At 50.6% G+C, this 17,190-nt stretch overlaps 1 protein-coding gene across 1 annotated transcript in view; it reads right to left on the minus strand.

The window, feature by feature from the left end:
* The window catches only part of MGMT (O-6-methylguanine-DNA methyltransferase), a 336,876-nt gene that overhangs the window by 45,977 nt on the left and 273,709 nt on the right, over positions 1 to 17,190 (minus strand). The window contains exon 4 of the mRNA XM_037803867.1: positions 15,602 to 15,747. Coding sequence (XP_037659795.1) covers positions 15,602 to 15,747 — 146 coding nt within the window. The remainder of the gene's footprint in view (positions 1 to 15,601; positions 15,748 to 17,190) is intronic.

The raw sequence follows: 17,190 nt of genomic DNA on the forward strand, positions 1-17,190 counted from the left end.
TCTCTGCTAATTCTATCTTCTCTGCTTCTTCTATTGTATGCATGCTGCTTCTGGTTGTAGGTCACATTTTCCTGGTTTATCACACATCGAATGATTTCTGATTGAATGTGAGGCACTGTGAAATTACATTACAATGCATTGATAAGCATCTGGAATTTGTTGTCTTTCCTTAAAGAGTGCTGAATTTTGTTTAGGCAGGCAACACAAAAGATCACTGTTTCTCTTAAGGCTTGTTTTTAAGTTTTATTAGTGTGGGTCTAGAAAGGCCTTTACTCTAAGGCTGGTTTGGCACTACCACTGAGGCGTGGCTCTCTGGGATCCAGTGATTTCCCAGGTGTTTGATGAATTCTCTATATTCTGGCTGGTTGGAACCTGAATGACTTGCAGTCCTGTGTGAGCTCTAGGCATTGCTCAACTTATAGTTCCCCAGTAATTCTCTGCCTTGTCTCAAGTGTTTTTACTCCATGCACATACAACTTAGTATTCTGCAAAAGACTGTAGTGGACACCATGCAGATGTGTGGAACTCTTTCTCTGGGTAGCTCCTTCCTCTCTAGTTCTCTGCCTACACATTCCAGCAAGTCACAGGTAGACAGTGTTATCCTGCTCACAGAAAATGCAAAAACATGGAGCAGGGACACCACCAGTAATGCTCCATTTATTAACCCGGGTAGACAGAAAATGAGCCGTTCTTTATTATTATTGATACCTCACAAGTTCTATATGAATATTCCTTAGTCTGAAGTAAATACTTCATAATAAAAATGATGAAAGCGTTACTTTGACATCAATGTACGCAACACTCACTCTTAACGAACTTCTTGAAACTCCTCCTCCTGTCATCTGATAAAAACGTCTCAGTAGTACTCAAATGCTTTTCTTGCTTTTTGCCTGATGTATAAATTTTAGAACAGGAGGAAGAACGAGCATCTGAATTCCATGCTGACCCTGTCTCTACCTTCTCGGAACACAGTTTCCAAAGCAGCCATTGCCATTCCCAGTCATCTCTCTCTCCCTCCCCTTGGCCTGCTGAACATCATTTCCCAGCAATTTAATCACTCCCCAACAATCTAGTATTTATTTATTTTTGTTTTTTTGCCCCTGCCTGAATATAAGCCTCATAAGGGACAGAACTTTGTTTTGTTCATTGATAAATTCCCAAATCCCAGAAGAAAGCTTCAGTTAGCTTTCAATAAATATTTGCTGCGTGAAAGCACCCACTTTCTTCATGGTCTGCTTAGGGCCCTGCCCTGCAGGAATCTTACCCCGAGTGAGGGTGAGGGGCTCACCTCGTGGTCTGGGGTCCTCATCAGTCCCCATCCTCCCAGCTGACCTTTTATTTGAAGAGGGGGGCATTTCCCCCACTTTTTTAGCCAACAGGAAGGCATTCAATAAATGTGGTGAGGAACTTCTAGGATTTCTCACTTCAACATCCAAAAAAGGAACAACTGATCAGGGTCACCTGACAGCAATGCCCAAGGCACCTGGAACAGATGAATCTTGCACCTGTCAGGCTTCATCCACCTGCTCTGGGAAAACAAGGGCCTAAGAGCATTCAATGGCTGTCTCAGTGCTCTTCCTCAAGGGCTTCCGGCAAAGCTGGAGATGCCCTGGAATCTCCCCAAGTGTCCAGTGTTCAACCCAGGATGTCTAGTCCATTTCTGTGGCCGAGCTATAGGCCAGAGTGCCCCAAACTGCCTTCCACCTCTACAAGTGGCCAATGGGCACTACAGTGGGAGAGGCTTCATAAACATCATCAGCACACCTACCATGCTAAAGGCTCTGAGAAGTCCTGCAGTAAAGAGACCAGTTTAACTTTATTTGGAAATTTCCAAGCTTTTTTGATCATGGAATCTTTTTTTTTTTTTCCCGGTCAGATACCTATTAATATCCTGTGGCACTGATGTTTTCGCCAACTGACTTGGATAAGGTTGCTTTATAGTCTAACTTGAGGTCTTCTCATGTCTTCTGAAGATCTATTTGTGCTAATGCTTTTCATGGAGGCCTGGCAACCCTCTGCTTGCAGCAGAGCCCCTCTACAGTTTCCAAGCAAAACCCTGCCTTCCCTCTCCATCCCAACAAACAGAAACCGCTTCTGTCAGCAGGCTCCGGGGGGTCTACACACGAGGACAGAAGGAGTGTGACTGAGGAAGGGTTAAAGTCTTCATAAGAAGCTGCTCCAGCCCTTGGGTAGAATGACCGGGTCATTCAACCTTTTGGGGTGCTTTCTACATATGAAGAGGTAGAGATGAAGAGGCGTAGAAGATGTGGCTACTGTCACCAGGGAGCTGGAGAGCTTGAGATTTGGTGAGAGTGGCAGGCCACCAAACGCGTGCTGTGACAGCAAGGCTGGAGGACGGGAGCGCGGACGGCTAAGGGCAGAGTCCGCAGGGAGATCTGGGTTCTCAACCAAGTAATTTTTGGACCCTTTATGTGCACGGGACACTGTGTTGGGCCCAGACACCCAATGGTGAGTAGGGCAGAGATGGTTCCCGTCTTCACGCAGCTCACTGCCTGGAAACGCAGCCACGCTGCCGAAGGCTGCAGAGCTCAGCCGGATGCCCGATTCACTACCAGGGAATAACGCGTTACAGACACTCTTGATTAACCAGAACCCTCCATTAATGGGATGAGTTTTCTATCATTTGCATGCAGGATGAAGAAGCAAGTAACAAGAAAACAATTATACAAGGGACTCGGAGACACGAGGCACCTTCCGACGCATGTCTCGGAGGTGACGCTGGGGCCCTTTCCTCCGTCCCCACCTCCTGAGCTGCACAGCGAGAGCGATGCTTGGGCAGCTGGGCCGGGCTCACGGTCCCAGAAAAGGCCACACGTTACAAAGACCCGTAACAAGGACTCGAGGCAACAGACGCCCGTCAGCGCCTTGGGGCGGGGACCCACCTCGTCCATCCTGCTCTCCCAGAATAGAAACCCCCCTGCTAAACCAAAAATTCACAAGGCACCTCTCACTGAGGAAGGACACACCACAAATAGAGACCATCCAAGAGCAAGCTGGTGTCTTCAGCCGACGCAGTGCCAGAGCCGGAGGACACTGGAGAGGGGGAGGACGGAGGGGCCAAGGCAGGTCGGCAGCCCCTGGGCACCAGGGCGAGCGCTCCAGGGTGCACGGCTCAAAGAAAAGTAGGAAACAATGGTGGAAAGCAAACCCTATGAGGATCTGAACTCTCAGGAGAAGACGGATTTTGTGACTTTGCGAGTGGCTTCCAAACACCAGCTGGTGGCTGGAGCCGGCAACGGCCCGATGGATGAGGAGATGCAGGAGCTGACGAGGCAGAAGGACTCGACTGGCGGGGGCTGCTCTTGCTTCTGGGATCACGCCCGGTCCTGCCCCTTTGGGGTTAAAATGAATACTGAGCGGGCACAGTAAAACTTCCGCAGCCCGATGCAAGCCTGACAGCGTGTTTGACGTTTCAGTGCTCTGGGATGGTCCCGAACCTGGGAATTCGTGTTTTCTTTCCTCCAGGGAAACCCGATGTTCCCAGAGTTGGGTGGCACCCCGTTCACTCACTGCCACGTGCAGCGGCACGGGCGCTGCGCTGGGGACTGGGCTGGGTGCTCGGACACAGGGGGGAGGCATCGAGGGCACAGCACCCCCAGAACTCACCGGGCAGCCCGGGGGGCCCGCGGCGGAGCCGAAGACTGTTCTCTTCGTTTACTGTCTCCCCACCCCTCCCTCCCTCCCTCCCTCCCCACCAGGCTCATCTTGTTCACCACCGGATACCCCGGAGCCTGCCTTCCAGGGGCTCAGTGAACATTTATGAATTACCGAAGGAAAGAACAAGAACGAGCGTGTCAGGGAAGCTGGGGAACGGCGGCTGCAGGGGACTGGGAGAGAGGGGTCTGGCTGAGGAGGGCCTCTGACTGCTTGTACCATCTTGTCCCGGAGTCCAGCGGTCCCTTCGTCTGGCCATTTGCTGTGATGTAACAGCCAGTGCGGAGAAGAAATGACGGGTGGAAAATCTTTCCTTTGCCAATGAAAATACTCCTTCTCTCCTTCAGGTAGTTTTATGAGACACGAGCCGCCCGCTCTGACCGCTGTGGCCTGCCGCTGGCACACCTGCTGCCCCGGCACGTACCGGCGGCTGCCACACGCAGCATCTCCCCTAAGGCCTTGTCGTCGCCGAGGTCAAGGAGACCCGGGTGAGCCGGGGGCTCGGGCCGCCCACCACGGGACTTCGGAGGGAACCTGTGGCCACAGAAGGGGCGCACTGTTTCGGTGCTGGGCCTCCGTCCCCGTCCCCCTCCTGATCATCGTACCCACTGTGGTGGCACCTCCATGTCACAGGTGGGAATCGGGGGCACCCAGAGGGGAGAAGGTGCCGCCCCCAGGCCCTGCCCCACCCCACATGCAGAGCGCAGGGTCCTTAGTGACCCCGATGTGCCTGCACAGCACAGGAATGCGCTTCTAGAAACCCCAGGAAGGAGGCGCTTGTTAGGAAAGGTCAAAGGAAGGGCATGAGGCATCCTGACTCTAAGCACCGCAAAACCGGGCAGCGTCTGCGGCGGGCAGCAGAGGAGAGGGACCCACTGGGAGCCCCTGCTGCTCGGGAGCCCCTGTTCCCGGGCCAGCCTGGTGGGCCCAGGGGAGATTTTGCCCCGAAGTTCAAGGACTCTCCTGTGCAGGGCAGCTCCCTCCAGGAGGTTCTCCTGCCATGCTGCCCTGTGCACCGTGAGGCAATACATTTTGCCCCTTGGCCTCAGTTCTCCTAACTATAAAATCGCACGGGGCTGCTGGTTCCAAAAGCCTCTGAGCCAATGAGCCTTCTCAGACCCCGTGGTACCACGGGTCAAAGCCAACAGCTCCAAGCACAGTTAGCAGATGAACAGAATGTAACGCTTTGCCTTGTAGCTACGATCATGTAAATGATGTACGTTTTGCACGGAACTAGAAGTCTTGGCCTAAATCCAAGACGTCATCTCGGAGGCCAAACCAAAGCCAGAAGCCACTGCCCCGGGGTCGAGTTACGGGCAGCCTCGGTCCACTGGCTGCCCCCGAAAGAGCCTGTGCATTTCTCTCTCACGGCACATGGCTTTGTAAGTAGACGTGGCGGGTGGCGAGATGGGACTTGGTTTCTGAAATCTCCACTACACACCCTGCTCTCCCTCATGGCCAGCCCCATGGAGCAGAGTGAGGCTGGGAGATGCACCGTCAACCCGAACTCCAACGGGACGAGCTTTGATTAATACAGATTGGGCCATTAATACTATTTAAATGCATTAGCTTAATGCAAATAAACAACAAGACTGATGAAACTTTAAAAATGAATCCTGTTTTCTAGAATGGAAACATGGTGTCACTGCTTCCCAACGTCCCTGGGTGAGGAGAGGCGGGGGCCCCAGCCAGGCGTCACCACCGAGAGACCAGCCTGCAACGTACATCAAAAGGTGTTAATGGTTTAATATTTATCTGCTGCAGGGAAGCACTCTAAACAGAAGACAGAAAAAAACCCCTGCTAATGGCTGTGTCTTTGCCATTAAAATGAAAAGCTTAATGCATCTTATAATCAGAGGACAATTTGCAAATCATTAAGAGAAATGTAAAATTCCATTAAAATACAAATCAAGAGACTCTCGCTGGACTAATAATCTTTTTGATATTATTTTGCATTTCACTATTTCTGTTCCAATAGCCAGGCCCCACAAATGATCAGTTCTTGAACATGCTATTTACCAGAGCCTACTTCTTTAACGAGAGACTGAGAGAAGAATGATCTGCTATTCAGAGCAGGTACTAATGAAGAATTCCATATATTCTGAAATTTAATTAAAACCCCAAAGATTTCAAATTAGATGCAATTTGAAATGCCTGGGGCAGAAATACATGCACTTGCGTGGCAAGGGTATCACACTGAAAGTTGATACCGTAATTGGTCTTGATGTATTTTTGTGTTGCCGGGCTGAAGCACAGAACTCATAACCATATAAAAATTCTCTGTAGATTACCTGCTCATTGAAAATGCCATCACTCAGGTAGTTCTCTACTAAATTACTGTGCTACTAAAATGCACAAAGTGATTCGGAGAGTGGAGTGGCACAGCTGGTCGACGCTGCCAATGAGTTATGCATGCGTCAACGCGGCCTTTTTTCTTAGCAAAATATGCTCAGTTGAATATTAAAATATAATTGGCATTCAACCTAAGTAGCTTAAACCATTTTGTTATCTTCTTTTAAACCGATTTGGCTCCTCCACAGTTATTTTCAAGGATGCGATTCACAAACTAATGGCACCATCATATTCAGCTAGATGTGTGCTGTTTTGCATTTGTCATAAATAGGTAGAGTTCCTACAGCCTTCTAGGGATGGCCTTTAATATCAGCTGCTCTTGATCATCAAAGCCCCAATTCCTGAGAAAAAGAAGGGGGCTTATGCCATTTAGGTTGGCTCTTGCATATTTTACTGTGAAAAGAAGAGACGTGGATTTCCTCTGAATGGCATATATCTTGCCAAGCAAAAAGCTCTCATGTCTGCTGAGCTCAGTTGCCAAGACTTAGTGAAGCCGTGAAGAAAAGGCTGGAAAGAAAATGGTACTGTGTTCTGGGGAGAAAACAATACGGCCCAGTCGAGAAAGGAATATGCATTTTTTAAAAAATCAGATGACAAGCTCCTGCTGACACACCCCAGTCTAGGAATGGGTTCTCTTCTTTACACAATGACCAGTCAAAAGCGTTCTGTGCAACAACCAACAGCAGCATTCAGTAAAAGAAAAAGTAGTTGCCATGGTAACGAAAACCTGGCTCTCCATACACTGGTGGAGGGGCAGGCCCTGCTCGAGATAGCGCACCCCCATCACCGTCCATGGTTCCTGCACTGCGTGGGAGAGTCCAGAACCCCAATCTCGACTTGGTAACTGCGTGAATATTGAAGAGCTACAGAGACCTCCTTTCGCCCACCTCGTTCTTCAGTTTTCTGCTCTGGAAGCAACACACTGCACGGCATTCGATACTACACGGGCTGGACGGCCCGGAGCGGCCTCCGGAACCCGAGTCTGTCCTGGCACTTCCCGCGCTTTCCAGGCAGCCGCGTCAGCCACACTGATGGCTGTGTCACCGGATGAAACAGGTGACATCCTTCCACCTTAACATCTGATTCTCCCACCCTGACACGTGAAACAGCCTTCAAAGAGGGACGGAGGCTCATAAATCCTACCTTCTGAGCCAAAGGGAACATAAGGGTGGCGGGTGAAAGTCATGGGTGTTAAAGCATTTAAATTAGTTTAATTGTAAAGTATTGGTTAGTTTTCACTTTCGGCTCCCACAATATTAGCCTTTCAGCATTACTGCCATCAACTTTACACTAATGCTCACGTATTTAACCCACTGACAATGTACAGTCCACTTCTAGGGACATTTTAATTTAAATATTTTCTTGTAAACACAGGTAGTAGAGATAATTCTGCTTATTATCTCTAGAGTGACTATGCACTAACATTACCTGTGACTACACTACATTTTATGACAACAAAATACATTTGTTAATTTAAACATTCTCTTTGGAAGCAGTACCTGTTGGCCTAAATGACTACAGTGAGACTAAAAATTAAAAAAAAAACACAGCAAAGTGAAAAGCCTTTTAAAATTTAAAAATATATATTTGATAGAAAATTCCTATTTTTCAAAGCCGATTCAAATGAAAAATTACTGAAGAAAGTAACAATGCAATTTACATTTCTTAGCAGGCGGAAACCTGGTTGCTTGTCACAGTCCCCAGCTGTCCAGCACTGGGCTTTCTCACTGGATGCACAATCAGGAATGGTTTTTATTTTTAAGAAACTTTCCTGGTTTCCTTTGTAGCTACTATGCCAGAGGTTATAGTTATATTTTAATGTGACTATTTTCACATTAAAGCAGTACTTGTAAGAATTTCAAATATTGTAAGTCCTGTTTTTTTGTAATAGAGACCCTACTTAGAGCCAAGGAGGTCTTAGAGCAGCTGATTTCAAAGGGCTCCTTTGGTTGCCTTCGAACCCTTTGGTTCCTTCCCATGGTTAAACAACACTGTGCAACCCCAGTGACCTTGAGTAAAGTGTTCTCAAGTTCATTTTTCCCCAATTCCTGTAAATGCCTGGGAACCTGGCTCGGAGCACCTCTTAGATTCAAGATGGGATGTCCCCTTCACTAGGCTTCCTGGCAGCTCTTGTAATTTCTGACGCATCTGAGTGCTTCTTGAAAGAGGCCCACTGTTCCAGTTTGCTAATGCTGCTGGAATGCAAAACATCAGAGATGGACTGGCTTTTATAAAGGGGGTTTATTTGGTTACACAGTTACAGTCTTAAGGTCATAAAGCGTCCAAGGTAACACATCAGCAATCGGGTACCTTCACTGGAGGATGGCCAATGGTGTCCGGAAAACCTCTGTGAGCTGGGAAGGCAGCTGGCATCTCCTCCAAGTTCTGGTTTCAAAATGGCTTTCTCCCAGGACGTTCCTCTCTAGGCTTTAGCTTCTGTCCAAAATGTCACTCTCAGTTGCTCTTGGGGCATTTGTCTTCTCTTAGCTTCTCTGGAGCATAAGTCTGCTTTCAATGGCCATCTCCAAAATGTCTCTGTAAACTGCAGCTCCTCTCTCAGCTCCTGTGCATTCTTCAAAGTGTCCCTCTTGGCTGTAGCAAGCTCACTCCTTCTGTCTGAGCTTATATAGGGCTCTAGCAAACTCATTAAGGCCCACGCTGAATGGGCGGGGCCACACCTCCATGGAAATTATCCAATCTGAGTTATTACATACAGTTGGGTGGGACACACTTCCATGGAAACAACCTAATCCAAAGGTCCCAACTTCATCTCCACTAATTTATCTGCCCCCACAAGACTGCATCAAAGAACATGGCTTTTTTCTGGGGGACATAATATATACAAACCGGTATAGCTGCTATGAATTTTCCTGGGGCCCAGCAGGCTTGTGGTGCTCTCCTAGGTGCCGCCAACATCGCGGGAGCTGAGACAGACCCACTTCTCTTCCAAGGAGGGGAGAGGGTATTTTGTCAAAACATCCAGTGGGGCCAAGTTTAGGGCTCCGCCATGGATTACGTGACTATTTAACTCAACCTGCAATCCCAGGGCAGGACTGGCTATGTGGGGATGAGGTCAGCATTCCGTGCCTGAAGCGGCCTCTTCTACGGCTTCAGTTACCAGGCTATTTTAAAGAAAAAACACATTTTTGGCCAAAAGCATTGGACACTTTCTGAAAGCTCTGCTTTGCTTTGCTGACGCCCTGCCCTGGGCTACCGTGGCCCTTTGCTGGCCCGTGGCAAGGCTTGCCAGGCCCTCCGAGGCATCTTCCCGATGTCCTTCGTAACCAGGCCACAGCGGTTTAGCCTGCAGCTCTCCTGCTCGCCTGCTCCAACTCCAAACCACGAGAAACACGCTGGCTCTCCCACCTGCTCACCTGGCTCCATGCAAAGTTCCAGACCAGTCAGACACACAGATGTGCATGACACAGACTTGTTTAAGACGGTAATGACAACAGCAAATTCCCCCTAAATGTGCACCAAATACCTCTCAATCAAAATAGCCAAGATAGGAATGTTCAGCAGTACAAGGTGAAGCACAGAGCTTCAAAGAACTGGACTCACTTAACCAAATTCCTTTAGATCACTGATTCTCCAAATAGGGCAGGTTTTCCTGTTTGTTTGTTTATAATGTACATGCCCATCCTAAGGTTTGAACATGTCTCAGGGAGGCTTGAGACGTACGTAAACTGCAGTCCTAGTACTAGGAAATGAGCTCTCTAAAGGACTCTGATTCAGGTCCCTCACACAAAGGGGCTGAGACACAAGCGTAACTGGAAAATTTGTTTGCTTGGTTATTAAATGAATCAAAGGTGAAAACTTTAAACTCTCCCTAGTCTGAGACCCGGCTTGCATGGTACAAAGAAGAGAATAAATGACAACTAATGATGATCACCAGGCAAGAAACTGCAGAATAAAATAGGAAACAACAAACAGACGTGCTCTGAGGCTCGGGCTCCTTGGCCCACGGAGCCAGCGCACGCCTGCTGACCAGCGGAAAGTCACCTGAGTGCAGGCTGCAGGGAGACGAACTTGTTTTCAAGCTGCTGGGCCTGGCCAGGGGTCCACGTGGCCCAAGGGGGCTGCTGCTGCCAGCAAGGGGACCCTCCTGGGGGGCTTGCAGGGCATCTCCGCTGAAGTGACATCTCGGCTGCTCAGGCTGGGCCATCGCCTGGGGAAGCCTTCAACCCGGGGCACGGAATTCTGCACGACTGCACATTTTGTTCCAGCGAGGGATGGGAGACAATGCAGATATACAGACCCAGGGAGAGCTGCCCTAGTCCGCTGTGGAGGGACCCTGCGTCTGCTCCCACCTTCCATGAGAGCAAGGCCCATCGGCCAACAGAACCAGCCGCTCAGGGAAAGCAGCACGTCTCCTCCACCGGCTCTGAGGGGTAAAGGGTAATGGCACAAAGGGGTCTTTGGGTCCTGCAGGGGAGGAAGTCCTCGGGAAGGGGGAGCGAGCCCTGCAGGAGGGAGGCAAGCAGGGGCCGTGCCCTCTCGGGCCGCCCCAGGATACCCCAAGACCCTGCGAACTCCAGTCGTTCCTCTGCTCCTGCAACTCTCCATTGTCTGCTTTTCGAGGATTCCCACCCTGCTTCTGCTTTGAAGCACTCCAAGTTGTTCTTTGCTTTCAGGGTTCTCCAACACAGGAACAGGCTGGGTTTGACACTCGGGGAAACGGTGGTCATTCCTGCCCGTACTCTACCGACCATCCTCGGCCCCTGGTGGGCAAGTGGGGCCTGCTGTCCACACCCGGGATTCTCCCGCCTTTCCTGCGGTCTCGGAAGGCCTCAGCCCTGGACTCCCAGCCCTGCCATTTCCGGCCCCGAAAAGGAGCGCAGTGGCTCCGAGGTTTAAAGAATTATACTCCCAGCCTTTTCCTTCCCACTTAATTTAAGTGCAGACTTGTTAGCTTGTTCTAATCAATAAGCCAGCATGGGAAGGCTCACACACCTCCCAGCGCCACTTGCTAATATCTCAGCAAGGGCAACGATTTTTATAAGCCCTCGTTTAAAAAAAGGGAGAACAGTGATTGCTACCAAACAGAACCTGTAAGCGCAGCTCCTGTTTTAGCCGCTATCTTCCTTTAAATTGGTCTTTTTTTTTTTTTTTTTAAGTTCAGGGACAAATATCAGCACAAGCTGCCTGCGAACATGAAACAGGAGGGTCTGGAGGGGAAGCTGAAAGAGAAAACGTCTCACTCAGCAGCAGCACTCTGCGGGTGAGCTTAGGCTGCATTCAGGCTTGCAGAGCTACTCTGAGAAGGACCTAGAGTGCTCTCAGCCATTCACAGGAAAGGGCCGGGGGTCCTTCTCCCCTGGGAGACCCTCCAACCCTGTCTGGCAGGGTGCACTGGGCGAGGGGTGGGAGGGCACCCTGCCTGTGAGGCCCGGCGGCTTCCTGGGTGTGCTCACAACGAGCAGGAAGGGGCCACGCGCCGTGCCCGGCAGGCCGGGGAGGGCAGGCCCGGAGCCCCTCCCCAGCCTTCGGAGGGGCTTCACATTAAAGGGTGGGCACGGAGAGGACCCGAGGTCACCAGTATCCTCCCCCGGAAGGCTCCCAGGACATGGTGCACATCACTTCCAGGACACGGCGGGAAACTGATTAATTCAACCTGAGGAGGGGCCTTCCCGGAACCCTATGCCAGGGCTTCCATCAGAGGCCCTTCCGAAAGGTGAGTGCTGAGTGAGATATATTTAAGGGAGAATATGAATCCTCTTTGAGGCTCGGGAATGGAAGTTACAAGAAACTTACTGCTAGCCGGCAGGTTTGAAAAATGCAGATTTTACTGTCATGCGCCTGGATTTCATAGCTATAAGCTAAGAGCTGTGACGAAGGAATTATTAATGTGTTAAATATTTCATTTAAAAAGAACATTGCAGTCACTTTAAAAAGAAAACTCAGAGCTCATCTTTTAAAAACCATCATCTGTGAGACAGCACAGGCAGGAGAGCTGCAGTCCTACTGCCCACACGGGGCTGCTCCTCGTGGGGTCCCCCGCACAGAGCTGGGCGCTTCTTCCCTAAGGGGCCTTGGTGCCAGGGAAGCTACCACCGGAACCCGCGGGAGACGTGGAGAGGCCCCGCTCCAGGGCCCGCTCGTGGGGCTCCTGGTCTGCACCTTGCTCCCCGCCCCCTACCGCCGCGTCCTGTCGGGAGCCGCCTGCTGTCCATCTGTCCATCTGCAGCACCTTCCAGGAGGGCCTCCACGGCAGGAGGCTCGATACGGAAGAGAAGCGCATTCAGTCTCTGAATGTTTTCGGTAGGTCTGCTTTCCTTGAACGCTTCGTGAGAAACTACTTTCGGCAAACTAGACATTTAGCATTCTTGCTTCTTTTGCCATCCACCTGCAGGGCTACCTGAGCAGGTGTGTTACACAAAGAAGCTAAAACGTGGACAAGCGAACAGAAAGGAATCAGGGAAAGGAAGCAGAAAAGAAGTTTGAGTAGTATCCATGACGACAGACATGTTAAAGCACGATGGCTTCACGGAATAAACAGTCTTGGGGGAAAATGACTTGAAAATAAACAAAGCTGACCTCCTCAAGAGGACGACAGGACGGAAGTGACTTGCCCAAAAACGCTCCACTGGGCTGGGGACCACCACGTCCCGACCACAGCGTCGCCAGAAAAACGATTCTGTTGATGCTTTTCATAAACTAGGATAGAAAAAAAATTAACTACTTTCTGTGTTTTTCAGAAAACGCTCTGACTACTGCTACGCAACAATCTGAAGAGAAATGAGAAGGCATTTTTTCTCACCAGCGCCCCTTTTATTCCAATTTCTTCGCCAGCAGCTGGCTGGCACCCACAGGCATGGCAACCAGCCCCCTCCCACCGGGAAAGCCCACCTGCCAATTCCACCTGCGGGACGCGAGCCGCGGACCCCCAAGGCCCGGCCAGGGGCAGCCGCTTAAGTGTTGCTTTGTAGGGAAACCCAGAAAAGGAACTTGCTGTTAAGCAAACTTTGGAAATTCATCCAGGATAAGAGGTTGAACTACACAAAATTTCCAATATTTGACCAGCTTTAACCTAAAGAAATGGTGATTTCATCTGGTTCAACTTCATACATCTTTTTGCCACGAACCTTAAAAACGGTAAACAAATCGAGAGCAGCCCGTCCATCGCTTCCAGGCTCGTGAGGGCTGAGGGGCTGCATCTGGCTCACACCTGCAGGAAGGGCCTTTCCGTGGGGAGACCCCTGCGGCACAGGCTGGGCTAAGACCACGGAGACCCTGAACAGAGAGGCTGGGATTTTTACAAGTTGGGGCTTCAGGAAGAAGAGGCAAATGTGCGGAACTCAGGGGCTGAGAAGAACTGAATTATACATTCTTTTTTCCTTAGTTAAAACAAATAGACCTGGTCTGAATCTTAGAAGAAAGTAACAAAAATATGATACACGAAAGCATGTTAAATTAAAAAATAAATGCACAGAAAACAGAATCTGCTAAGGAAACAGCTACCCCATGTTAATGGGTACCCATTTCTCTTAGTTTACAAGGAAGGCTTATTTCTTTAAATTAATCAATCCACAGTTTCTGAGAACTCTTAGACTGTCAGAGAATTTTCAGTGGAACTTTCCCACTTGCCATTTATTTCCCTGACACTATGAGACACGAACCCAATGACCCCTGGACAGAAAAGGGGCATTACCACATCCAGGGTTGGTGCCAATTAACGTCATGTTGGCCGTTTCATTATTACCATCCCACCTCCCTGTCACTAAACTGTAAAGCGAGCACCTGGTCCTGCTCAGGGGTAAATAATTGAGCTAAATTAAAAAGACTGGCTCTGCGCAGGCCAAGGTGTGGGAAACCCTGGCTCCCAGCAGTCGCCAGGGACCCTCAGGAACAGGCCACAGGGACCATGCACCTTGGGTCTGGGGCCAGCGCGGGGCTCCCGGGCCATCGAGGACGTCAGTGCCAGAGCCGCCCCTCCCACGAGAACCTTGCCGGTGGGACTCGTCCCAGTGAGGGCATCCACCTGCAGCCGCAGAGCTTGTCTGGCAGGGGGACCTGGCTTCTTGCTCCTACGGCCGTGGCGGGACCCCCAGGTGGGCACGGCACGAGGAAGCGCTCGCATCTTCAGACCCTGGCCCCGGCTTTGGAAACACAGCCACGTCTCTGACCTCCCCAGGCTGCAACGGGGGCCGGACGAAGCAGGCGCTCAGCAAGTGATGGGCCCCATGTCCCCTACCCCACCAGGGGGCTCCAGGGTTCCAGGAAGGTGGGACGTGGGCAGGTGAGGGGCACCTGTGGGCAGGTGGGCAGCCAGGGGGGCCGGGGTACGGCCCCCACCCCACAACGCCCCCACGTGCCGGCCACATGGCAAGGCTCCTTGGATGGGTCTGGGGGGTCCTGGCAGGGCACGCTACAGCACCCCAGACCTGACCTGGGATCCCGTTTAGAAATTCTGGAGCCCACTGAATGCGAGCTTGTGGAGGCAGCCCTCCCGGCTACAGCGGGATGCCGCCCCCGGCTCCTCACGGCTGAACACGCTCAGCTCACGCGCAAACAGTGGCCGAGGCGCCTTCTGTCTCCCGCCTGACTGTGCTGATCGACACAGGGGTTGTGCTACTCACATCCCCTGGAAACGGGGCTCCACTGTTGAGTTCCTTTTTTCTTAAACTCATAGCAGCAGTAAGAACACTGATTATTATTTAGAAAATTTAAATTTGAAATTCAAGATTGCTTTACATTTACCTTATCTAAAATCTGAGGGTCAAGAAATTTTTTTCCTTAAGTGTATGTATATTTACACACATATATATTTATTTAAATTTATATATACCTGCATGCATATATGTATACATCCACATACATGAGATCTATACAGACACATCCATATATATCTCTGCATATAAATACATGCCCCATTTATAATAAAATGATTGTTTATGGAGAGGATAAGTGTGCCAAATAAACCCCTGGCCTGCATCTGGAATGCTTTTAGTTGCCAAAATGAATTTCTGTATGGAGCAGATCCAAACAAAAGTTTAAAAAGAAGTAAGTCTGAGAAAATGTTTTCGGGTTGTCAGATTAAGTGCCTCAAGCATCCACACTTAGGCAAAGGGTCCTCAATTCGTCTGTGAAGAAGACTATGGCATCTAACCAGGCTAGGTTAGAGAAATTAAACTTAAAACTTCTCTGAGAAAACATACTCCAGCTCTCGACTATAACAACTGTCGTCAGCTGCATTTATGGAAGTGGCTAACTGTCCATTTCCAAGTCTCATTCTCTGTTGTTGGCAAACAGTTTAAGTTAACAATAAGCTTATTGAAAAATTTACTGCTATTCAGATGTGTTCCTATTTAAACCTTTCAGCCAGTGAGAGTCACGAGTCGATCTGCATGCATCATTTTTATCGCCTTTGCCAAGAATTATGTGACGGTGTGCCAAAACTAACACAGCCATTTGGACCGGCTGGCTGTCCCTCCAGCTCAACCGTGTGCTGCCTGTGTTTGGATGATGTAAAGATATCAAGTTGGTAGAGTCAGTAAAATGGGCTGTGATGTAAGTGACAGTTAATAAGTCAAACTCCCTGAGCGAAACACTGTGGTGAGCCTTAGGTACCAACCTTTCTGGAAGGTGGGATGGTGGAAGGCAGGCAGGGGCCGCACGTCGATCCCCGCAGGCTCGTGGAAGTAGGCCTCCAGCCAGGATGCACACTGGGTCAGGGGCTCCGGCACGTTCCCTGGACCACCGAGCTCCTCGGGATGGGTGCTGCAAAAGTAATAAATAGCAGGAGCTTAATCAACTGACCTTCTGAGCCCTGCAAACAGGAAATGCCTCCTGTATTCCATTGGGACAGGATGGCATGCCATGCCCGTTTCTACCAGCCGTGCAGCATGGCAAGTTGATACGTTGGCAAGGGACCCAGGCTTTCGAGAAGAGGATTCCTAGGAAAGAATGTCTCAGTGCCTGGCCTCAGGCAGCGTTTCTGAGTCTCCTTTTCAGACAGTGTGGCTTCGGAGGCCTTCGTGGGCAGGCGGCCAGCCCCTGCGATGCAGTGCAGGATGTCTGCAACCCTGCCCACCCCGCCGTCCGCTCCTCCGCTGAGGCCTCCCAGAGGTGCTGTGTTGGAGCCACAGAACGGCTTTGTGCAGCCCACATCTACCACCCTCGGAGGGTCAAAGCGCAGAGGAAAAGGCAGCAGCCCCCTTTGGAGATGTGGCCCAGCACATAGCAGGCCAAGAGCCCTGGAGCTCAGGCTGGATCATGCCAGCCCCAGCTGGACGCGGGGCCAGGAGAGGCTCCATGGAAGGGGTGGCAGTTCCTGATGGAGCAGGCCGTGAGCACAGACCCAGAGGGGCAGACACCACAATGCGGGCAGTGGAGGGGCCAGGCCCCAGGACACCGGGCAAGGGCTGCACTGGGCAAGGGCTCACTGGGCAAGGGCTGTACATAGCAGGTCGAGAACTGGGTTCTGATCCACGAGCAGGCGGAGCAACAGGAGGCCTTCGAGCAGGGGTGCCCACGGCAAGATTGGAGGGTGGCCCTGGGTGGAGGCCAGAAGGGCCTGTAGCTGCCCCGAGCAGGGCTGGAGAGCGAGAACTCTGGACAGGGAGTGCCAAGCACTCTGTGGGGAACTCGGCTCCACGGCCTGGGCTGGGAGCGGAGGGCCGGGGCTCTCCGGCTCTGGTCCGGGCAGGGTGGTGTCCCCATGGGGAACCGGGTAGAGCAGCAGGACGTGGTTGGTCCAGTTTCGATCATGGCGAGTCTGAGGCTGAATTGGAAAAGAAAATGTAGCCATGAATCTTAGAACATCCCCCTCTCGCTGAGCTCTCAGACCACCTCTAGGGTGACTAGTTTCCGCTCTTCTTGGGAGAGTGTGTACAAATCTGAATAAAGTCACAAACACAAGATGAGGCAAGAGGTGAGAAAGAAACCCCACGACTTCTTTAGAGTTAAAGAGACTTCCTGTCTTCTACACTTGAAGCAGAAATCAAAGAAACCTAACTGTAGCTTACGTACCAGCTCCCGGTTAAACAAACGCGACGTTTTGCGTCTTTGGGCGAGTATTAGACGTGATACAAACTATTCAGGCTCAAAGTGCACAGTGGACATTAAGTAGTGTCTCTGCCACTCTCTCTCTCTCAGCATAGAAAGCATAGGTTCAACGAAACAACTCATGCATTCTACCTAGGACATTCACGTTTTTAGAAA

Source organism: Choloepus didactylus, chromosome 15, assembly GCF_015220235.1.
Source record: "Choloepus didactylus isolate mChoDid1 chromosome 15, mChoDid1.pri, whole genome shotgun sequence".
NCBI lineage: Eukaryota > Metazoa > Chordata > Mammalia > Pilosa > Megalonychidae > Choloepus > Choloepus didactylus.